At 39.3% G+C, this 24,263-nt stretch overlaps 2 protein-coding genes across 2 annotated transcripts; one reads left to right on the forward strand and one right to left on the reverse strand.

Moving 5' to 3' along the window:
• The first annotated feature begins 2,952 nt into the window (after window positions 1-2,952).
• Window positions 2,953-8,171, forward strand: becn1 (beclin 1, autophagy related). Its single transcript, XM_026178702.1, has 12 exons — window positions 2,953-3,077; window positions 3,340-3,472; window positions 3,556-3,620; window positions 4,337-4,395; window positions 4,495-4,585; window positions 4,669-4,805; window positions 4,900-5,094; window positions 5,182-5,328; window positions 5,488-5,637; window positions 6,591-6,651; window positions 6,745-6,887; window positions 7,431-8,171. The coding sequence occupies exons 2-12, from the start codon at window positions 3,346-3,348 to the stop codon at window positions 7,597-7,599; spliced, it is 1,344 nt and encodes a 447-aa protein (XP_026034487.1). The 5' UTR covers window positions 2,953-3,077; window positions 3,340-3,345; the 3' UTR covers window positions 7,600-8,171.
• A 109-nt stretch (window positions 8,172-8,280) lies between these two features.
• LOC113028438 (serine/threonine-protein kinase tousled-like 2) lies at window positions 8,281-20,550 on the reverse strand. Its single transcript, XM_026178701.1, has 21 exons — window positions 19,978-20,550; window positions 18,798-18,892; window positions 16,197-16,268; window positions 15,454-15,523; window positions 15,215-15,252; window positions 14,928-15,020; window positions 14,004-14,111; window positions 13,441-13,533; window positions 12,993-13,103; window positions 12,588-12,724; window positions 12,330-12,482; window positions 11,926-11,992; window positions 11,714-11,811; window positions 11,542-11,623; window positions 11,226-11,317; window positions 11,022-11,111; window positions 10,285-10,454; window positions 10,015-10,153; window positions 9,703-9,814; window positions 9,502-9,609; window positions 8,281-9,323 (listed from the first exon to the last, which is right to left on the reverse strand). Exons 2-21 carry the CDS (start codon window positions 18,888-18,890, stop codon window positions 9,144-9,146), a joined length of 2,106 nt encoding a protein of 701 aa, XP_026034486.1. The 5' UTR covers window positions 18,891-18,892; window positions 19,978-20,550; the 3' UTR covers window positions 8,281-9,143.
• Window positions 20,551-24,263: the final 3,713 nt, after the last annotated feature.

Here is a 24,263-nt window from a genome sequence, read left to right on the forward strand (position 1 = left end):
GTAGTGGAAATAATTTCTGGTAGCATCACAGAAATGTAGCAGTGACAATAATACTGTATGCTGTAATCGCACTGGGCAATTAGTGATACAAAAAAACTGTTTTATCCTGTGAATAAAAGTATATGTTTTTGTCAATGTACCATAATAACAGAAGCGAAACGCAATATTGTGTCAGGATAATTTACTATTTATGCACAATAAATAAAGGAGCATAGCGCGACAATTTCTGTTCAGCGCCAGACTTGCTTGTAACCTATATCACCAATTATGTTAAGAAAAATGACGCATTAACTACAACAAAACTCTGACCTTTGTGGGAATGCTTGGAGCAGACTAACATGTGAGCTGGAGTGTTCTGAGACGTTATATTTGGTATATCCAGACCATCCGTCGGCTCTTACTTCGGAAACATGGCTTAAAAAATTTCTCTTCAGCGACGTAATCCGATAAAAAAAAAAAAACGATCTCTTTACCCGTCGGCTTCCCGTGGCTGTCATGCGACCAGCTATTGCAGTTAATAATACAACAGCTTCTTGGCATTTTTTGGGTTTCTTTTTATCGCTAGTACCTCTTGCCACAAGTTCCCAGAATCCTTTGCGGTTTTACCCCTGAATGACGTCACATTTTCAATCTTTATCCTGGTGGGCCGGTCTCTAGTCAAAATGCCCGGGCCGATTTTTTGTCCCAGTCCAGCCCTGGACAGTATTCAAGGCAAATGAATGTGGTCACTAAGGAAGGAAAAAGGCCTTATAACGGTTGGCTAGACAAAGAGCTGGAAAGGATGTGCAGCAGGTTAAGTGATTGAAGATAGAGATGGACATGTGCTAACCAGTGAAGAGAGCGTGCTGAGAAGATGGAAGGTGTACTTTGAGGAGATGAAAAGAGAAGAGAAAGAAAAAGAAAAAGGAGGATAGGTCAAGGACAGTTAATGAATCATGAAGCGAAGAGGATTAGTAAGTAGAAGTAAGGGCTGCATGATCGTCATCGTTGTATTTTTACTCAGTTGTATATAGTATTTGTATTTGTATTCTATTTTTATCTTATTGTATTTTTATTTTATTTTATTCTACTGTATATAGTATTTTATTCTATTCTGTACAGTTGTGTACTGTATTTATTCTTATTGTATTCTAATTTTTGCCTCATAACTTTTGCACTGTCCACTTCCTGCTGTGACAAAACAAATTTCCCACGTGTGGGACTAATAAAGGTTATCTTATCTTATCTTATCTTATGATGAGTAGAAAGGCATTTGTCCTGATGTCATAGCTGTAGAAGTATGGAGCTATCTAAGAGAACGGGAAGTGCCTGGAGTTATGTACTAATCCCGAGTTTCAAGAACAAGAATGTTGTGCAGAGTTGTAGCTGATGATCCATACGCTGAATCTCTGGGAAAGAATTGTTGAAGCTAAGTTAAGAGGACAGCTGACGATCAGTGAGCAGCAGCATGGCTTCATGTTGAGAAAGAGCACTACAGATGCAATGTTTATTTTGAGAGTATTGATGGACAAGTACCTAAAGGTCAGAAGGAGCTGCGCTGAGGATTTGTGTACCTAAAGAAGGCATATGATAGTTTGCCGAATATAAAAAATGATACTGCATGAGGAAGCCGGGAGTAGCTGAGAAGTATGTGTGATGCAGGACATGTATGAGGACAGTGAGACAGTGATGAAGAGTGACAGATGGATTCAAGATGGGGGATCACATGACATTGTGATCTGTATTGAGAGCAGGGAGCAGGTGAAAGAGAGTCTAGAGAGGACAAGGTATGCTCTGGACAGATGTTGGATGAAAATTAGAGAATGCTAGGGACAGGATGAGGAATCAGGAGTCAGATTATGTGCTGTGGCCAAAAGACGTTTCCATTGAAAAACAATGTGTTTGTAACTTGCATGCTTTGGCTTTGAAAAACAGACTCTTAAATGCTATATAATATATTGTTGTGTAAAAGAGGGGTAGATGACAATCAGTTAAATTACCTGAGCAGAAGTGTTTCTCAGCAGGTGGCTAAAAGCAGCAGCTTTTTATCCCTCATTCATTTACTTTCACTGGGTGATATAATCTGATTTGCTGTATTTTCTATTTACCAGTATTGAAATGTACACTTTTTAGTAATGCTAAAAGCACATGTTATGTTAAATAACAGTTGACAGTGTTAATAAAATTACCATGCGCACGCAAAGCAAATAAAGTAGATTTGCTTTGGTGTATCTATATAACCTTGATGAAAAAATGGTTACAGCGGGGGTCTGTCTCCTTTTGTCTGCATTTATAGGATCCCATTTTTTTGGTAGCCGGGAGTGATCAAATCAAATATTTGCAGTGGCAATGAAATGTCTTAATCAGATATTAGTTTGTGACCATCAGATTGAGCTGTAATAAAACTGCAATATAAGAATGATATATTCTATAGAGAATTATATAATTTTATATTAGTTATTAACTATCTTTGAAGTAAACCTTTCAGTGACAGGCTCCTGCATCCACGGTGTGTAAAGGTCTTTCCTCCCAGCCACCGTTAGACCACATATATACTTACATATGTTAATACAAACATACACACATTGGGGACTGATAAACAAATCTGCACTGGTATCCAGTCAGTAATATTCAACTCTCCTCTCTCTCTCTCTCTCTCTCTCTCTCTCTCTCTCTATGTGTATGTCTTTGTGGTTAAAATTGTACTTATAGTACTGTATAGTGTACATTTTTCTGTTGTTGTGTAGTATTCTTGGGATTGCTCAAGCTGCATCTATCTATTATCAATTTTTATCAATCTATATCTATTTATTCTACTCTGTCCAGCAATAAATGCGAAATAATAAACAATAAAACATTACAGCTGTAATAATGTGAATATGGCAACAACGGGACTGATAAAGTATATCTTAATATTAATACGTTTACTAATGATAAATCACAGTAACACAAGGGCTCTTGCTTTCTCACGTGACTAACTTTTAACATGACGTCAAAACCGCCGTAAACAACAATAAGGAAGTGGAGGCGGGATGGAGTCCCTTTAGGACGCAGCATTAGGATTATAATGCTGTAGCGTTTAATTATCACACACGACAGTGAGTCTCTTTTGTGCTTTTACACCCTGGTTGTATGCTACACAAAAACTACCTGCCAAACTTATGGTTTGGCTGTACCCAACCTGCTGTTAGCAAGTGTTTAGCCAAACAGCTAACTAGCTAGCAAGTAAACGGTGACTAGACAAGTGTTTATGCGCTGCTTTTAACCTTCGTCACTAGTCGAAGCGTTCCTACATGAGGAGATAGTCGTTAATTTAAAATGAAACGTGGTTTTACTTATTAACTTGTTTTTTGTTTTTAGCCAGCGATGGAGGGCTCCAAAACGTCGAGCACCACCATGCAGGTGAGCTTTGTGTGTCAGCGCTGCTCCCAGCCGCTGAAACTGGACACATCCTTCAATGTTCTCGATCGGGTCACCATCCAGGAGCTTATTGGTATGTTTAATCGCCGTATTTGATGTTGAACCTGCTCCATTTGTCGCCCTATGTATGACCTCTTTCCTCCTCTTCCTCGTCAGCTCCAATAGTCTCAGTGACCCCCAGCAAACAGTCTGACAACAGCGGAGTGGAGACGGCACCAGAGGTAGGTTAATGCCGAGCTGGAAACTGCTCTGTGTAATACATTATTAAAAAGAAAAAGTAAAGGATTTTTAATCAAAGTATAATCAAAGCCAATGAAACTTCAGACTTTCTGATCTATTTGTGGGAGGAGCAGTCTAACTTCGTCAGGCATTCATTGGAGCAGATGGGGACTATATAAACTGAGTACCATTAAGAGTTGCTGCAAATAAATTTAAGCAAAATGGACTAGCTCATGCTACTTTTTTCAGTTTGATTTTCATGTGTTTTTGAAATCAGGCCTCTGAAGAATACCAGATAATTTTCATTTACGTAAAAAGGTGTGGCATGATTATATCCAGTTATTTTCCTCCATTGAAATCTGATATGTTTTCAAAGTTTTCCTTTTTTTTGCGCAGTGTATAAAGGCTGTATTAGCTCTCTGTCTCTCCTGGAATAACTTATAAATGGACTTGAGAGTCTCATTGCTGTTTACTGTGTGTAGAGGATGTACTACTGAATAGTGTGATTGCTTTTAGTGTTGTGTTGTCTCATTTGTATTCCCTCAGTTACAGATACAGATGTATCTGGTGGTGCTGTTTGTTATAACTGTATTAAGTGCTATTCTGGCCCTGTCACTCTTGGTTTTCAAAGATGAAAAACAAATAATTATTTCAGTTTTATGTGAAAATATGCTGTTGAAAAATTTGTTTGACTCTTAGACTTGGATTCTTTTCACAGGAAACATTTGTTGAAAACAAGCAGGATGGAGTTTCGAGAAAATACATCCCTCCTGCACGGTGAGCACCCAACTCTTTTTTTTTTTTTTTTCTTTTTTACTTGCATGTCCAACAAAGCTGACAGAATTGCTTAATCTTGAATGGCGTGCTTTTCCTCAGAATGATGTCAACAGAGAGCGCCAACAGCTTCACACTCATTGGAGATGCATCTGATGGCGGCACCATGGAAAACCTCAGTCGTAGACTGAAGGTGACAAACATGCATTGATTTCACGGTGTATTATCTGTGTGACAAAACCAAATAAGCTTTGCCTCTGATCATATCCCACCAAGGTAACCAGTGACCTGTTCGACATCATGTCGGGCCAGACAGATGTGGACCACCCACTGTGCGAGGAATGTACCGACACTCTGCTGGACCACCTAGACACGCAGCTCAACATCACAGAGAACGAATGCCAGAATTACAAGTGAGCACAAGAATGAGGATCCAGCCTAAGCAGCTGCCCAGTACTGAGAACCACTTAAAGTGCTGATTCCAAATGTTTGTGAATGTATTTCTAGGCAGTGTCTGGAGCTGCTATCGCACCTGCAGGTGGAGGATGAGGAGACCCTGTTGGCAGAGCTACAGCAGCTCAAAGAGGATGAGGAAAAACTGGTTCAGGAGCTGGAGGCTGTGGAGGAGCAGAGGGCTACTGTGGCCCAAGACCTGGCCCAGAGCAGGATCCAAGCTCAGCAGCTTGACACAGAGGAGCTACAGTGAGTGAGCTAGCAATGGTGTAGACAGGTGATGGGTGTATTTTAAATGATACAGCACCTAACTCCTCTGTCTTCCCCTTTCTAAAGATACCAGAAGGAGTACAGCGAGTTTAAACGGCAGCAGCTAGAGCTGGATGATGAGCTCAAGAGTGTTGATAACCAGATGCGCTACTGCCAGATTCAGCTAGACCGCCTGAAAAAGACCAACGTTTTCAATGCTACATTTCACATCTGGTACACACACACACACAAACACACGGTGGCAAACACATTGTTGTGTATGCTAAGAAATAATTTAGGTCCTTAAATCAATGTTGACTTTCAAATCTTTAACACAGACTATGAGACGAGCCTATTGGCTGAGAATCCGTCTCGTTTCTCCTCTTTTTCCAGGCACAGCGGCCAGTTTGGTACCATCAACAACTTCCGCCTGGGCCGACTCCCCAGCGTCCCGGTGGAGTGGAACGAGATCAACGCAGCCTGGGGACAGACGGTGCTTCTGCTGCACGCTCTCGCCAACAAAATGGGGCTGCGCTTTCAGAGGTACACGCTTAATTTAACTTGCTTTCTTCACCATTTGCTGTTGAGCTTAAAACACACTCGCCAGCCCCTTTATTAGGTACAGATTGTCAGTATAATGTTGGACCCTCTTTTTTGTGGCATAGATTCAACAAGGTACTGGTAACATTCATTGGCTATTTTGGTCCATATTGACATGATAGCGTCACATGGTTCCTGTTGCTTGTCGGCTACATGATGGAAGTCTTCTTGGATGATCTTTGATTACGATCTGGTGACTGTGGAGGCCATTTGTGTACAGTGAACTCATTGATATGTTTAAGATTATTTGAGGTTTTCACATGGAGCTTTATGCTGATGGAAGCAGCTGTCAGTAACTGTGGATATAGTCAGCAACAGTGGAGCGTTGAAAAGGATATACCAAACACCTCAAGGACAGTGCTGCAGCAGCTTGAGAGAGAGAGAGATGGAGAGATGGGATGAATTTTTAATTTTGTCTTTTTAAAACCAACCATAGACATGGTGATCTGGGACGAAAATCTCAGTAGATCAGCAGGTTCTAAAATAGTCAGACTAGGCTGTCTGGCACCAAGAAGCACATCACGTTTAAAGTCTCTTAAATCACTTTTCTTTCTAATTCTGATGCTCAGCGAGAACTTCGCCAGGTTTTCTTTACCATATCTACATGCCTACATAGCTTTATTACATCACTTACTTGGTTTCTTACAGATTTACATTCTCTCAATAATGTTTGCAAATCATGTTTTAGTTGACAAGATTGAATTATTCGCTATTATTTTGTCCTGGAATGATAATTTTCTTGTAATTTGCTGTGCTCATTGTCTGTCTAAATGTCTTAGTTCTGTAACCTTAATGAATCCCAGCCTCGAATCACTAAAATTTAGTGCGGTTTCCAGTTAATCTTCTGTTAGTCTGAAGTGCAATAAACTAGCTCAAACTCTTCTTTGTTCCCTCAGATATCGTCTTGTCCCATATGGAAACCACTCATACTTGGAGTCACTGACAGACAAGTCAAAGGTAGTTCATTCTTACACCCGGCTCTCCTGTGCTTATTTAAACAGTTGTCCAGGTTCTTATTCTGCCATTTTTTGTCTACCATTGTGTTTTCAGGAGCTCCCACTGTACTGCTCAGGTGGACTGAGGTTCTTCTGGGACAATAAGTTCGATCATGCCATGGTGGCCTTCCTGGACTGTGTCCAACAGTTCAAAGAGGAGGTGGAAAAAGGAGACACTGGCTTCTGCCTCCCCTACAGGTCAGATATCAGCATTATGTGTGTATTGTAAATTTCTGTGTGCTCATTGTGTAGCACATCTATGGGCCATTTAAAATGAATTTATAAATATACATGTACCGGTAGTTTGAATGTAAATTCTGGTCCAATGTCAGCCCTATTCTACACAAGTGAACCTTTATTATTAGCATCTTAGTCAAATAAGCAAGTTTAGGCAAGCTTCGACCCCACACTCGGAACCAACGTGAAAATCTACACTTTAGTTGTTCCCTGCTAGTACATCAAGGTTGGAATATCCCAAATCATATTCATTCTTTAACAGACTGATCCTTCATAAACTTAAACTCTGTACTGTGAATACAGACATGTGGCCTTTGGTTCAATGTAAGCAAATCGGGGAAACTTTGGATACTCCGGTGTAATAAGCATTTCAGCCTCTGTGAACATATTAAATTTGTGACTCAGGAATGTTACATTTCCCAGGTTTTTGATTTAAGTTCAGATTCAGTGTTATATTTATAAACTTAGAAACTAGTCTTGACTTTTTTCTCCCTCATACCTCAGAATGGATGTGGAGAAGGGCAAGATCGAAGATACGGGTGGCAGCGGAGGCTCCTACTCCATCAAAACTCAGTTTAACTCTGAGGAGCAGTGGACGAAAGCGCTCAAGTTTATGTTAACCAATCTGAAGTGGGGACTGGCTTGGGTTACCTCACAGTTCTACAACAGATAAAGCAGCTGGACAGTGTCAATATTTGATTAGTCACATTCACATCTGTTGAAGGAATATCATGCAATATATATTTGGATACTTTAGCCAAAGGAAAAGAATGGTTAAGTCTGCACTATACAGCAAAAAGCTTTGAGTGATATCGAGCCCTTTTTTTTTTTTTTTTTTTTAAACAAGTTACAGAAAATCCATTAAAGTCTATTTTGCTGCAACAGGGAGATTTAAAATTGTTGGTTCACTAAAAATAAAGAAAATTAATACAGTTGTAGATATCCCCCTCAAATTAAGCAGGATGATGTTTCATTTAGTTCTTGCCTGCTTTGTTAATACCACGATATGCTTTCAATATTTGTAAGTTTGATGTATTGTCCACTTCCTGTTGCCCCTCACCTATTAAAATTTAAAGGCTGTGTGATAGTTGGAGTAGATTTTAGTATTCAACAAGTCAGTATTTCATTAACATTGAATGCAATTACCAGATTTATCATACACATAACTGCTGGAGGTGCACTGATGCTTCAGCCTTGTGTTCATACTCTGTACCAAATGACTTAATAAAACTGTTTGGAAGAAAATATCTGGAGCTTTTTTTTTTAAGATTGCATATATTAAATCACATTGATGTTTGAACTTAATATAAAAAAGTTTGCACAATTTCCCAAAATGAAGCGAGACACCACACAGTTAACCAAATATTCTTTTGTTTTTTTAATGGTTTCATCAATTCAGTTTAATCTTACCTCGCATCACAACAATCACTCAGTCACCACCCACACACCATTCAAGTTTAACAGCGTTAGAGGTGGGGGTGAATCTCATGGAAAAATATGGACTTAACAATTAAAATAAGCTGAATTCCAGTTATCAAGTAAAATATTTCAAATTGGTCAAACAAGTCAGTCTTCTAGAGTCAGCCCTCTTCTATGTCAAGTCATTTATGACCTTTTAAAGAAGCCACGTCATGACGACAGGCCTCGAACTTTGGTCATCAGTCACTCCTCATCACTCGGAGCCCTTCCTAAAAAAAAAGTTCCAGGTTCAATTCTATCAGAGCACATTTAAAACGGACAACTATTAATCTGAAAATACTTTGATAGACGATGTATTTCAAGCAGTATGGGGTGACATTTAATTTATGCTTCCTCTTCAAAGCCTTTTAGGAGTATAGGCAAGAGATTTTCCACACATAGCATACCTCTGAGCCTGTCACAGTTATGCAATTTTTCAGGTGCTTCATATATTCGTCATGTAAAAAAGCCTCTTGAAATGAGCCAAAGTTTTGTTAGTGCATGCATATGGGCAATTCTTTGGGTTCTACTGAGCCCGCAGCCAGAGGCTGGCACATTTACACCACTTGAATAACAGTGGTGGGCACATATTCTACTACAACGCCACACCATAGATTATTTTGGTTCCATTCACTCTTTTAAGATGCCTCCTTCCCATCATGCGCTCTGCTTTCTTGCCATGAAGAGAGCAAAGGAGGAGCTCCATCAAGGGTGTAACGTCTCCATGTGGCTTTGGGGTTTTGTTCTAGTTTCTTTCAGCTAGCTCGAATTGGAGGCACTGCTGCTGTAGCAGCTGGAGGTGGAAGGAATGGGAGGTGCTGGAGGTGTGCTGCTGCCCAGGGCTTTTCGGATGTGGGGCATGAGGAAGGGGTCACTGGCCAACTGCAGCACATCCACCCTGTCCTCTTTGTGGTAAGCCAAGCAACGTCGAATGAAGGCCTGTAAAGGGAAACCGTGACAAAAAGTGACTCATTATAGCTGAACACACTTTTTTTTTTATTTTAAATTCTCAGGCTAACTGCTGTTCTGTTAATGCAACATATGTAATGCACTGTGCAGATAGTTATGCCAACTGGTCAACAAGTTTGTTGCAGTTTCAAAGAAATGAATACCAGACCTTTGCTTCTGTGGTGACTGCAGGTTTGGGGGGAAACTGCACCTCGGTGGCTTTTAGTATCGTGTTTTCTTGCAGGATATCCTGCTGCGACTGGTTATGACCAAACGGCTTGAAAAAGATCAAGTTACAGACTTGTTAAGTTCATTTATTCAAAAACAAAACAGAAACCTGACAACTACTGTAATACAGATTAGTGGTTACCTTGCGTCCATACAAGCTCTGGTAGAAGATGACCCCTACTGACCAAACGTCCACTTTGTTGGATATTTTAGGGGGCTCCTTGCCCACTACAAAGCACTCAGGTGGTAGATACCTGTAAGCAAGACAAACAAAAATAACAAATCAGAGAAAAAAAGTTTTTTTCTGATCTTTCTTTATTCTCAAACTGCTTGCTGAATACAGAATTAAAATTGAGTTAGCAGCATTACTGTGAAACCGTTGCACATCTGCTAAACCTGCGTAGTCATCCTGGTTGCTTGGTGACTAAATACAGTGCAAAGTGTCTATGTGTACCAGTAGGTCCCTGCTCCCTGTGAGGTCAGCTCCATGCCATCTGCAGAGTTGTAGCTGTCATCGTCCATGATCTTGGAGAGACCAAAATCTGTGATCTTTATCTCTCCGCAAGCTGTGCCGTTGACCAACAGGATGTTCCCTGGTGACAGAACACGTAAAATGAGGGTTCACAAGCATCACGAGTCCTACACTGTAAACATAGCCAGAGATCTTTTATGTTTAGAATAGAAAACACATTTGTGTGTTGCCCATAAAACTCAGTGAGATTACCAGGCTTGAGGTCGTAGTGTATGATGGGTGGCCGAATCTGATTGAGGTACTTGAGGGCATTGACGAGCTGCATGACGATGGAGCGGCCCTCCTTCTCCGTCATCGATTTGTTCTGCTTCAAGTAGAAATCCAGGTCATTGCCTTCACAGTACTCGAGTACTGTGCAGAACCTGCACCAGATTAGATAACACATGGGTTAACTGTGAAGGCGTCAATGATCACCTACACGTTCAAACATATTCTAAGATGCCTGATGTGATAAAAAGTGATAATATCAGCAACACTTTCCAAGTTTACAAAAGACATGAACAAAAAAAAGATCATGTGCATCTGCCAAATTATTATTACTGGAAATCTATAGATTCATTTTATGGTATTCAAATATTCAAAGCTTCTGCTTTCCATTTCTTTTCATCAAACAAAGCAGTTTTAACATTTTCTAGTATTTACTATGAAAAAAGAAGAAAAAAAAAAAAAGTATCATTGTTAATAAGTAATTCTTAAATATTGTCACCTAAGGCTCTCATCACCTCCATAGCCACTGCCACAGACTACAAACTACACAGAACAAACTTCCAACTGAAACCCAAGCTCTTAAACATCCATAATAACTACAGATGAGAAAATAAAAATTGAAGTTTTTGCCCTGAACACTACCGAATAACAAACACTTATAAATAATCATCGCATTCGCATTAGTGCCACATCGTGAGCTTTATGTGAAATGAAGCACTTACGAGTCTGTGTTGAGCGAGAAATAGTCGTAAAGTTTCACTATTCTAGGATGATCGAGTTCTTTGTGGATTCTGTATTCTCTACAGGCGTGTCTGCAACGAAAAAAAATTAATGAGTCCGAATTAATCACTTGAGTATAAATAAAAGAAATATTTCCGATCACACAATAACACGTAGAGAGCACATTTACAGAGCGGCAGACTCACTTGTGGTAGTTTTCCTTCTTCTCTTCCCTCCAGTTCTTGTTGAGTTGATGGATTTTAATGGCCACGTACCTCTGCTCTGTGAAATCAAAAGCCTGTAAAAAAAAAAAAAAAAAAAAAAAAAAGGTACATTTCACATCAATACAAAGCAGCTTGAATAGCCTGAATTTCCCATTGAATTCTCTACAGTAGCTGTTTACTGCATACAGAAGTGTTGCAAGACTTATCTTCCTGTACGTCACTCAAAGTTTAGAAAACAAAGAAGGAACAAAAAAGGTATTCATGAGGAATGGAAACCAAGTAAATAGCACTGGCTTACCTTAAAAACTTCACTAAAGCCACCTCTTCCAAGGAGCTGTAACAGCAGATATCGGTCATTCAGTGTGGGGTGGTCTTTAAATCTACAAAGGAACACGTTGTTAAAGTATTTGTTGCTTTAAAAAGACACCACAGAGCTTGAGTAGGGCATGTTAAACTGGGATGATACATACTGCGAGTTGTCCTCATTATGGATTCTCTTAAGCTCTCGAATGTGCAGATTTCTCACACGCTCCAACTGGTCCAGCTCTGCATGGATCTCTGCTTCTTCCTGCATACAAGTGCAGAGATTTATCACCTACCTCATCGTTTGAACGGGTGACTCCAAAAGAAAGAAAGAAAAAAAAGTGGGAAAAACAACAAAAGCGAAAAGAAACATTGGCACCTTTTTAAGATGACCGATTCGAAGTTTGAAGATCTCCTCTTGCTCGCGATACTCTGCCAGTGACAACCTGTGAGAGATCAGAGAGCCAGAAATGCATTATTAAATAAACAACATATTAAAAACAGAAAGCAAAGAAAACGTGAGATTTTACTGAAGAAAATATGTTAAATGTCTAAATAATTGTGATCTACAGAGTTAAATATACAGCATTTGACCTCTTACTAAATTTTTTTTCACCCAATGCTGGTTCAGGTTAACGGCTTACTGACAGCCATCAATACCACTCACCACAAAACTGCATGACTGGCCCCCCACAGACCAGTAAACCTCATTATATTCAGGCTACAAGCTTATTAATCCACCATTTATTACACAATAAAGTGATCTGCTCCTTGTAACCGTACGTTTCACTCTCTTGGCCGTTGCTTCTGCTTTTTCGTTTGTTGTGCTCCAGGTTGGGTGGAAACGTTTGGGCCATGGAGGGAGGTTTCCTCTTCCCCAGCAGCTTCCTCTGCCTCTCAATGTCCTCCCGCTGAGAGTTGATTCGCTCTTGCTGCCTACAACATGCAGGGACAATCTGGCGTAAGCATTTCTGTATGCTGAATAGAAAAAATAAATAAATAACAATTTAAATGTACGCTTGTGCCCATTTGTGTTCTGACTTGATGAGATTCTGGAAGGCATATCCATCTGTCCACTGCTCAGTGAAGGAAGCTCCGTGGCGTACGGTGGTGAAGTGACCCAGGCGTAGACGGTCCTGCATGCTCTTGTCCCTGCATGCCATCTTCTCCTGTCTTGACTTCAAACACAAATAAAGAAATAAATGAGTAAAACATTGTAGGCACAAAAAAACAAAACAAAGCAAAAAAAAAACCTAGATATGAAGTATCAAATATTATTATCAAATAATACTATTCAGTTCCACCTTAAATCACCATAAAGCCTTTTACAAGTTACATTCAGGCAATGCTTACATGCATAAACTGACTTCTTTGGTTTTCACATTGTACTACAGAGGTGTCCCAAATCAGGTAAACATACTTGTGCAAATTCATATTCACACCGACCCTCTCAATTAGCAGCTTCTTGCTCATGGTCACACACTTGTTTAGTCTCTCCTTGTAGCGCTCCAGCATCTTCTGCTGCTCGTCCACCTGCCGCCTCAAGTCACAGTTTGCCTGCCAAAACACGCATCATCACTCTGACAACCAATTCTCATTACAGCAAGGATTCAAGGCCGCTTATTAAACTGACACGATGGGGAAAAACTGCCAGAATTTCAGTTTGTAGCTTAAATGAAAGTGGTGTAAATGTCAGCAAACTAGTGGCGTTTAAAAGTTAACGAGCGTGATGAGCTGTAAGCGGACTGGTGAAGGTTAATTACTGAGAGATTTGTCATTGTTAGCCAAATAAACAAAGCAACAGATTTGGACAATAATGACTCGTCTCACAGTTGTATTTTCAATGGTCCAAGCTATCTGTTAAGAGAAACATTTGAGTAACTGCTGATTTTACCCTCAACAGGTCATCTATCCTCCCTTCCTTCTTCTCCAGGTCAGAGTTCTTGCTCTTCTCCAGTGCTGTCAGTTTCAGGATCGTCAGGTCCGACTGAGGAAGGAGATCAAAAGGTAGCGAGCCCACAGTAAGCATCTCGTTCAAAAGGTGGACAAACCTCTTGGGTCACTAACAAAGAAGTCCATCATTTTAAATTTACATCAAAATCAGCCACTGGTATCGCAAATATTAGAAGTGACTTTTAAGTGCTGACCTTTAAATCAGGCCAATTAGTGTAATTTACAAGAACAGCTGGATGTGTTGCAACTATTATGTCAGAAAACCAGCAGTGTGAGACCTTTAATGCCCTTTTAATTCTAGCATCCACATCCCAACTGTACTGTACTTTTTTAATGGCATAACAAGGTGTGCAGTGTTGCAACCTTACAAGTTTTGTCAGACTCCACAGAACACTTAAACCAGGGACGTGCTTCAACATGACTGAGATTATAATGAAGAAAAAAAAAAAGAGAAAAGAAGAAAAGTCAAGGTGTCAAGCAGTGATTTGGGTCAGTCTCAGTTACCTGGATGGCTTTATGGGAATAGGAGTGTGTGGGGGCTGTTTTAACAGAGCTGCAAGATGAAGAGTCTGTGTGGGCTGATCCTGTGGACGAAGGACTGTTGTGCTGAAGCTGTATTTCAGTGAAAGAAAGAAAAAGTAGAGGAACATGGGGGACAAAATATCAGACCCAGATTCACAGACAGCATCAGTTTATAGAGAAGCTCAAAGGCATTAAAAGGAAAACATAATGTGGAGAGAATTTTATTTACAAAAAAAAAAAAAAAAGAATGAGAAAGAAATGTTTTGACAGTCCATAGTAGTTTTATTACAACTTTCCTTGGAGACATAATGGGACTAAATGCTGGTGAAGGTCTGGATATGCTCCGGATCCAGAAAAGCTCTACTCTGGCAGATAGTGGTGAGCATTGGCCTGCTGAAACAGCTGCAGATAGCGGTCTGCCGAGTTGAGGATAACGCTGCTAATCCACATTGAAAGGAGCCAATTGAGGTGGTTCAGGCATCTGACTAGGATGCCACAGAAAGTCAATTATTGCTCCTTTCATTTAGAACCCCAACGCCATAAATTACTGCTTACAGGGCTGTTGGTTGCTGGGGGGAAAGTTATGGCATGTAACCAAGTTATCAATTATATAATGCAGCCATCAGAGAAGCTTACACATTTAGTGCGAGCAAATGTTTCGTGTAATGTACACATTGATCTTCCGGACTGTTCCCTGCTTTAAATCCCAGCCAGTTAAGCCCAAAACTGAAGGCATGACACCAGCACTAGAAAAGTTAGCTCCCATTTCACTAAAACCACTGACTTAAGTGATGCAGACAAACCAAAGATGTGCCAGTTAGTCCTCCCAGAAAAGAAGAAAACTCACAACCATCGGTTGACTTTGACACTGGCTAAAGGTGCAACAGAGACGAATGCTGTGCTCACCATAGGATTAGACAGTGAATGTTGAGGAGACGAGCGCACCAGCATAGGGATGCTTCGAGCAGGACTGGTGCCAGAGCCGCTGCTACCAGCAAACTGACCACAGGACAAAGAGAAGAAACAAAGAGGACAGAGTGGTTATTTAGCAAAGGATCAATGAAGGGCAGTACTGATATAACCAGGACAAGAGTATGAAAGAGGAAAGCTTCAGAACTGAAAACAATGAGCATCAATGAAACCATGCATTCAACAAATCTAAAGCATCTTATGTCCTTTCAGTTTGTACTCACATCGCAGTAATCGCTCATTTTTTGCACTCTTCCCTTTCCTGTAAACAAAAACAGCCTTTTATAGTAAAGGAAACGTAAATGTGACTCTTACAACTTTGTATTTTAAGACTCCAGTTTTTTTAAACAATTATTTAACACCAAACTTAAAGTGGTGCAACACTTTAAAGTTGAGCAGCTGATCATTTCCCAATACAGAGAGGCATTTCTGCTTTAAACACATATGATGTATGTGGACTTGCCTTGGCTGTTGTTGTCATAGGTGTCTCCTTTCCTCTTCCTGCTTCTGTCATTGGGCTTCTTCTCTGGTGTCTGACAAACACAAAAAAGCAGCTTAGAATTGATCAATTAACCACATTAACAGCAAAGAAACTGTATAAATGTAAGTCTTAGAGCTTTAAGTTCGAGTCTCTTAGTTAAAATAAACTTTTGAAAAAATATAATAACATTAACAGCAGTTTTTTTTATTCGAGTTTAGTATTTAGTAAACTTTGTAGTGCTTCCAGTCATATTATAGTCATACCAGGTTTTTAAATTTGCCTATGAGGTGGTATGCTGGCTTATTGCTGTGCCTCATTGCGTCACAGCAAGAGGGTTCAGGATTAAGTCTGGATAATGATTCTTTCTCTGAGGGCTTTACATGTTTTCCCATGTTTGTGTGAGTTTCTTTAAGCCAGCTAGGTTCCCCATTTATCCATAAGCATGAACTAAAATTTACAAAAGCATTTTTTCCTCTCTCTCTGGGTTAATTATTGGTTTTCTTTCAATTTCTTTTAAACACATTAAATATTAAATTCTGTTACTATTTAATTAAAGTGTAAAAAAACAAAACAAAAAAAACCCAGGTTGATAAATTATTCACAAAACTCCACCATACCAAAGTGTTTCCATACACTACTGCATGTACTACACAAAATACATAACTAATTCGAAACAACTAATACTGAAAACCTGCGAGCTGCACACACAAAAATCAAAAACCAACCTCCAGTTCCTTGTCACTGAGTGATCCTGCACTGCACAAAGACTGGTTGGATGATTCGCTGTTGGCCGAACTCTACAGCAAAGAAGAGAGACAAAGACCCGATTGGTTAATCATTAACTACTCTTATGGACAGAACTGAAAATGTGTGATACAGGATATTTAAATGATCTGCATGCATGAGATAAAGCAAAAGACGTCTGTGGCCTGTTTAGAGTCTGTCAGCATTACTCTCCAATTCATTTCATTGCAGATTTCTACAGTGCAGTATTATTTTTTAAAAACAAAAAAACAAAAACAATAAATAAAACACCAACCACTATGGCAGAATTCACAACTGTCACACTATGACCCTTGTGAGTGCGCATTACACACATCACCTTGCTAATCTTCACTTGACTTCCAGTTGGCTGAATTGGTTAGGGTCATTAAAGGCCAGACTCTGCACAGCCTGATGGGACTAAGAAGAAACAGCAGGCTTTCTGGGGCAGGAGGCTAATGCTTTTTAAGGCCTGCTAGCTTAACGCTTTTCAAGGTCACAACTATAGCAGACAACTCCTCTCATTCCTTTATATTAACATCTACAGTTTGACTGCAACGTCCTAAATAGCACTCAAAGACATACAGTGGATATCTATAATGTCAAAAAATATATATATCCATCCATTCATTTCCAAACTTTAATGTGACCTATAACATGTGTCATTTAATTGAAGACAAAAAAAAAAAAAGCAAAAAACAAAAGTACAATAACCAGCATTAGTGTCCACACATTTAAACTAATGCTTTCTTAAAGCACCTTTTGATTAGATCACAGCAATCAATCTTCTTGGGTACACAGCTGCCATTAATTAAGGGCAGGGATAGCTCAGTAGGTAGAGTGGTGGCCCCATGATCGGAAGGTCGGGGGTTCGACTCCACTGAATGGCTACCCTGAGGTACCCCTGAGCAAGGTACCGACCCTACACACTGCTCCCCGGGCGCTGCACTGGTGGCTGCCCACTGCTTCACTGGGTGAATGGGTTAAATGCAGAGGAACTATTTCCCTATGGGGACTAACACGCACACTTTACTTTAAAAGAAACCCTGATTAACCCCAAATAAAGTTCAGCTGCCCTAGTAGGATTTTCCCAACATTTACTCCGTTGCAAACTAGAGCAAAAGCCAAGCATCAAAGAGATGTTATCATTGAAAGGCATCAGTCAAGAGAAAGGTTTATAATAAATAAATAAATAAGTGTCCACAGCATTGGATGTAGCATGGAACACAGTGAAGCCAGTCATTAAAAAAAATAAAAAGGCAGAAATATGGGACAACAGTGATGAAAAGACAAGATGAAAACTGGTCAGGGAGGCTACCAAGTGACCTACAGCAACACTGAAGGAGCTGCAGGAAATTCTGGCGGTGAGGACTATGGGGTAGGGTTGCAAGACGGAAGCCATTTCTGACAAAGAAAAATGTCCAAGACCAGCTACAATTTGCTAAATCATCAAGTTTAAAATTAAGAAGGGTGGAAAATTTACATTGATCTGAGGAGACTGGCCACACATGCATACAGAAAGCCCCAAACAAAAAAAAAACAAAAAAAAAGGGGGAAAGAAAACAACAAAACAAACCTAAAAATCAACAACACAAATAAATAAGTGGCATAATGCAATATCCATGTTGAAGCATGGTGGCAGCAGTATCATGCTTTTAAAACCTTAAGACATCTGCCAGAAAGCTGTAGATGAAGACGAATTTCACCTTTCAACACGAGAATCACCTGAAGCATATATCTAAATCAATATTTAGACGAATATTGAATCTTTGGATCAAAACAGTACTTCAACAAAGTGTAGGGTGTACTATCTAATATTTGTTTTTCAGTTGAGTTAAGTAAGGTAAAGGTGGGAAAAGTGGGGAAAATGACTTATGGTATCACTGTTAACATCACAAAAACCTGCAATTTTAACAGGGATGTGTAAACTTTTTATATCCACTGTATACCACTGGTATCATACCCACAGCCTTACATCATTTATCCTCCTATACCACAGCAAGCAGTCCTGACAATAAATTTAAGAGTGAAATATAGGTAAGAGCATTTAAAATATAAATAAATAAAAATGGCTGCTTTCTTAGGAGCTGCCATTTTCTCAGATGTGCACCCTCACTTATTAATACCCAGTTCAACAGCAGGGTACAGCAAAGCACAGCCAATACTGTGAACTTCAGCTGCTGTGCCATTTAAGTGTCACTATCCTCCACTGAAACAAAGAGCTGCCGGCCAGCTCCTGTGTCAGCCAAAACAGAGCTTGTCTTGTTGTACCTTTAGCTCATGAAAACAGATCACAGCACTGAAGAAACCTCCTGAACAGAGGGCACACTGTAAACAGAGAGGACTTCTAAGCATACCTCAACTGAAAGACTAACACAAGAGTGCTAACCAATTGCACTCACAGTGGGGTTGTGGGATGAATTCCAGGAATTAATTCAGCAAGAATTGCAAAATTTAGCAAAAACAACATGCATCAAGTCCAGCATCCATAGAAATGACCTGTACCTGCAACTGTTGTCATTTTAAGCAACAAAACAACCATTACAATGTTAAAATGTTCCAACCTTGGCCACACCGACTCCAGTGAACCGAGCCTCAAGCAGCTCCTGCCTTCGTGGATCCAGGCTGATAGCCTGGCTATGAAGTCCTTCCATCATGCCTAGAAAGTAAGACATAAACAGTAAATGGACTGGTACTTGTATAGCAATTTTCTAGTTAATTTGGGCACTCTCTTATTACAAGTCTCATTCACACAAGTTGTTTTTACCTAGGCACTTTTAATCTAACGTCCCAGATTTCACATTGGAGGAACCAGGAATTGAACTACTGACCTCCTGATTGGTGGATGACCTGCTTTACCTCCTGAGCCACAAATATTTAACTTATGTGGAAGACCTGGTTTGAGTTAGAATGACATACACTGAATTGTGTGGCACTTTCTGATTTAGGGAAGTGACCCAACAAGCTTGAGGTCTGACTGGGAAAATGTAACACCTTTTGTCACATTTGCATGGTAACCTAGGCAATTATTTGATCAGTAAACGTCACAGCCTGCTGCTCAAAGGAACACTTTCCTCAAAACACAAACACCAGGGAAAATTTGCTTAAAGTGACACTCTGAAATTAATTTCAAGAAATAGGTTTAAAAAAAATAAAATAATAAAAATAATAATAATAATAATAATAATAATAATAATAATAATAATAATAATAGAAAAAGGAAATTAAATCTGAGAGCACATATGAGACGTGTCATAGCTCAAAAACCACCAAAGAATATAATAATAAAATAATAATATTCATTTCTGAGCAGGCAGCCCAGCAAGCCCGTTCACTTGTGTATCAAAACAATCCTAGAAAGCACAAGTTCCCTAAACAGAAATACTATCTAGCTCAATCTCAACATCAAAAGCAATCCCATGGGCTCATAGCTCCCCAATTCGAGCAGCCTTTCAGCAAAACCATCTTGATAATAGTGGGTGAAAAAAACCGTTTCGATACTGTTGACCGATCGAGTGGACGAGGAATGCCAAACTTGGCTAAAGCTAAAGGTGCTAATCAAAATCCTGGTAACAACAACACAAAAGCGATGCGCTCCCATCAACTGTCAGCTTATCCTATGCCAATCGGCAGAACGACTCAAACTTTGCCTATAAAATGTAGGATTTGAACCTATTACACAGCCCAAACTAGCTAGGGTCAAGTGATGAATCGAGCTAACGCCAGCTACAGTAGAAGTCTTACCTGGAGAACCTTTTGCAGTTTTCACAGCACTCACAACCCCAGAAAGGATGTTATCCGTCCAACCGGCGACAGCAAACTCCTTAACACCCCCGAGCTCCCCGCATCTCAAATAAAGTTGTCTGTATTAAGTTATCCATTTACAATTATTTCGAAATCAGGGAAGACATTTGTTAGCTTAGCTAATGCTAGCTATAAAGACCAGTGTGGCTGGCTCCTGTCGGTGTCATCCGGACAGGAGGCCGTGATCCTCGGGGTTTCCTCGTCCGTGTTGGTGCCCCTGCACGGGCAAACCGGGAGCTGTCAGTGCTCTGAAGTCTCCTGACAAGTGCTGTCACATTTCTGCTTCACTCGTTCTTCTTTTTATCGTTACAGAGCGATGCTTGCACCGGGAGGAGTCATCTCGTTACAGTCCATTATTTTAATGCTTAAGAAAAGATCATAACCTCCCGCAGCAAGGCCGCAGTGAGCTCCCAGGAGACCTTTTACAGTGATGCTTCCAGTGCGCCGGTTTACCACATAATGTACGCTCCCCCAAAACGGACTCAGTACTGTACTCAAGGTTAGATTACAACCGGGTGAAATCGATAACTTCCACGCCACAAGGGGCCCTAAAAAGCTTCCCTGAGAGCTGCTTTTTAAATCTGGATTTCAACCACTACAGTTAAACTATGTCCTGCATGTACAACATGTTTTTGTTAGCTTATAGGATAATTTAATGCATTTAGTCGTTTGCCTGAACTGTGCATGGATTCCTAGAATAAACGGATGCATTAAATCACCACAAATTAAATTACACCAAAGACATCTGTTGCTGTTTTTTAAACTTGATGAATGAAGTTAGTAAATGTTTAACACTGTATTTGTGTGAGCTTAAGTCCTTGTCATCACTGCTATGCAAGCTACTTCACTGAACATATTATGTATTCAGATATTTTATGCTCTGGTAATTTTTTTTTTTTTTTACTTTTCACATAAAACAGCGGTGTTAAAAGGAGTTTTCTCGTGAAGCTTTACCATCAGTTGAAAAAATGAAGTACACCCGATTGCTTGTAGGTTATAACTTGTAGAATTTAGCAGAAGTAAATGCAATGTTGCTTCAATTCCTTCAGGTTTCTGGACTTCACCCACCACAGCATTTAGTCAGATTGAGGTCTGGACTTTGACTGGTTCATTGCAACACCATCATCTTTTCTTTTTCTGTCATTCTGTTGCAGATTTGCAGCAGTGCAATTGATCATTGTCAAATTTCAACAAGGTTTTAACTGTTTGACAGATGGCCTCACATTTGACTCTAGAATACATTGGTTTACGGAAGAGTTAATGGTTGACTCAATGATTCCAAAGTGTCCAGACCCTTCTACTGCAAAACAATCCCAAATCATCACCCTTCCATCACTGTGCTCCCACATGGTATGAACTTTCTGCGCTGATATGTTGTGTTTGGTTTTCACCAAATGTAGTGCTGTACATCATGATCAAATATTTCCATTATGGTCTTGTTGCTCCAAAGGACATTGTTCCAGAAGTCTGGTGGTTTGTTCAGATGCAGCTTTGCAAACCTAAGCTGTACTGGCATGATCTTTTTAGACAGAAGACACTTTTTTCTAACAGCACTTCCAAAAGAGCAATACTTTATTAGTCTTTTTCTAATTGTGCTTTATGAACTTTTTTTCCCCCTTTCATGAACTTTAACATTTAACATGCTGTCCAAGGCCTGTAGAGTCCGAGGTGTATCTCTTGGGTTTTTGGTAATGTCACTGAGCATGGCATGGTCTAACCTTTGGTGGGATATCCACTCCTGGGAAAATTGTGGCATTGTGTTAACATACCTTCAAACTGCACAAACACTAATGTGAACACTGAGGGGCTTTTGATTTTTTATTAGCGTTACTCTATTTTAAGTTGTAGTTTAAACCAAACCTGTGGTTTGATTTAAACCAGTGTTTCCTTAAATTGCGGAGCACAGATCTTCTGCTGGGCAGACAGAATGACTACTGGGGCCATCTGAGAAAACTTTGGAAAGCAACTGATCAAAATGAAGCATTAACCTCCAGAGGTGAAAAACAAAGCCAGAAATGTTAAAAAATGAAAATGCAACTGTGCTTTCATTGATGCACCTTGCTAACCATGCTCGATAACCTTAGCTGATAGCTTAGCATTTAACCCCCCAAACCTGGTTACGGGCCAAAATGCTAAAGTTGAGGCTTTGAAATGCATAGTCCAAAGACAACAGGTGACATGATGGTGTATACATCCATCTTTTATCTACAGTCTGTGCTGTGGGATGTACTCTAACGGAGGCTTAAATTTAATAAGGCCAGCTTGACGTCATATCTCTACATGTGAATTAGTTTCATTCTATTAATCTTTTTTTTAACCACCTCACAGGTTGTTTTCTCTTTCTTCCACTTGGTGGAGCTAAATAGCTTTACTGGCTTTGTCAGAGCCAGTGAGCTGGGACGTGTTTTTTACCTATTTTCTTTCTCTGTGTCTCCATATTGTGTTCCGTTGAGCTGATGAACTGTACTGTGCACACAAACGAGCAAATTAAACCTGCAGTTTAAGTCCAGGAGATGCGAGTAGTGCGCTGCATTCAAAAAATCCTGCACAGCCAAGAGAGAGTTGAGGATGACTTAATTACACTAATAATTATGATAAACGGTTTATCATAATTATTATCATAAAAAAAGAAAATATTATCCTTTTAAGCTGATGCATGCACAGACTGAGTGTACAGCAAAATGGGCTCATGGACAATATTTTAATAAAGACTAATTAAAGGGTTACACGATCGACTGTAAATCAAATGTATTTTGCAGAAAAGCAGATCTCTGATTGTCTGTTTTATGTGTTTTTCATTCATCACATTTTTAACATTCAAAACATAAACTCAGCAGGAGTTAGTCAGTGTTCTCAAAGGGTGGTTTCAGACAGTTTTTTTTCTACTTTTGAATCAATATTACAATATTAATGAGAATGGATATCGTTAATACAATAATCACGAGTGCTGTGAGCACACAAGCCCCACTGACCTATAGTTGACTTAGTAGACTAGACTTAGTATAGTAGACTTTTTCTTTTCTTTAAACACCATGCTTTAACTTTAATGTCTCAAATTATGTGGTTATAACATCCAGTGTATTATAAAGAATAACTAAAAAATCATGTTTCATATCTTCAAAGAAAATGATATTAACGCACTAGAAATTTTCAATTTACTCCAAACCACATGATGGCAGTTTATCTTTGTGGTTTTCCACTGGGTGTCACAAACAGGAAATTCTGTGCCCTCTACTGGCTTATAGGAACTGAGTTCACCCATATTACTTTTTAAAATATAATTTTTTATCATTTTGCCACAGTGATATGCAGTCATGTGGATCCTTTTGGTTTTATTTTAATAAGCAAAACATTTCCTTTGCTGCCAAGAGTTTTCTATTCAATGTTAATGTTGATGTTATGTTTGAATGCCTGACTACCTTTACACTGGGAAGTATATAGCACTTCTCAAATATTAAATATATTCTTATTGCCTCTGCCAAAAAGGTTATGTTGTTGGTAGCGCTTGGGTGCATCTTTTTTCTGTAAACATGATTGCTAGAAAAGTTTTGAATGCATTCTGATCAAGCTTTGTAGGGGTGTAAAATTTGTCAATGTAATGATTTATTGGTGGAAAATTGACAAATCCGTTTTATAAATTAGAAACTATGATTCTTACAAGTGTGGTGTTTATGGTCAACATATAGAGAGTACCATATCTGAAGACTTAAACCTCTTTTTGACTTCTGACATTACCTTAAAGCTCGACAGAGTGATCTTAAGGTCAAAGTGGTAATAATGCTATGTAGAGCTATTTACAACGATGTTTCTTACTACCATTGTCTGTATTTACAACATATAGGTATATAGGAAATGACATATGATGATATATTGGGATTTCTGATCTTATTTGACTTCTTCAAGGTCAAATAAGATGAAACTTTCATAAAATAACTAGCTTCAAAAGTTGATTCTGTTCATCTAGATGTAGCGTTTTCAGTGGGTGAAACGTTTCGTTACTCATCCAAATGACTATCCTTGTATTGGCAACATTTAGGATAAAATACTGGTATATGGGGTTTCTAAATATCACCTTAACATCTGCATCCAACTATCCTGTCACATATGACCTCACTTTCACATTTCACATTTTCATATTGACCCCAAAATGTGTTATAAACTGCAAACATCTTAAAGTACGATTAAAAAGAACAAAGATAACAAAATTAATATGCACAAAACACAAA

Source organism: Astatotilapia calliptera, chromosome 8 (assembly GCF_900246225.1).
Source record: "Astatotilapia calliptera chromosome 8, fAstCal1.2, whole genome shotgun sequence".
NCBI lineage: Eukaryota > Metazoa > Chordata > Actinopteri > Cichliformes > Cichlidae > Astatotilapia > Astatotilapia calliptera.

Bases quoted from the DNA above. Each gene is read 5' to 3' on its own strand.
- LOC113028438 (XM_026178701.1), bottom strand. From the start codon at position 18,890: ATGATGGAAGGACTTCATAGCCAGGCTATCAGCCTGGATCCACGAAGG. The intron at 15,524-16,196 runs GTTGGTTTTTGA...TGTGTTTGTCAG, and splicing joins TCAGTGACAAGGAACTGGAG to ACACCAGAGAAGAAGCCCAA. The intron at 10,455-11,021 runs GTAAGTGCTTCA...AATCTGGTGCAG, and splicing joins TTCTCGCTCAACACAGACTC to GTTCTGCACAGTACTCGAGT.
- becn1 (XM_026178702.1), top strand. From the start codon at position 3,346: ATGGAGGGCTCCAAAACGTCGAGCACCACCATGCAGGTGAGCTTTGTG. The intron at 3,621-4,336 runs GTAGGTTAATGC...TTCTTTTCACAG, and splicing joins GAGTGGAGACGGCACCAGAG to GAAACATTTGTTGAAAACAA. The intron at 4,586-4,668 runs GTGACAAACATG...TATCCCACCAAG, and splicing joins ACCTCAGTCGTAGACTGAAG to GTAACCAGTGACCTGTTCGA.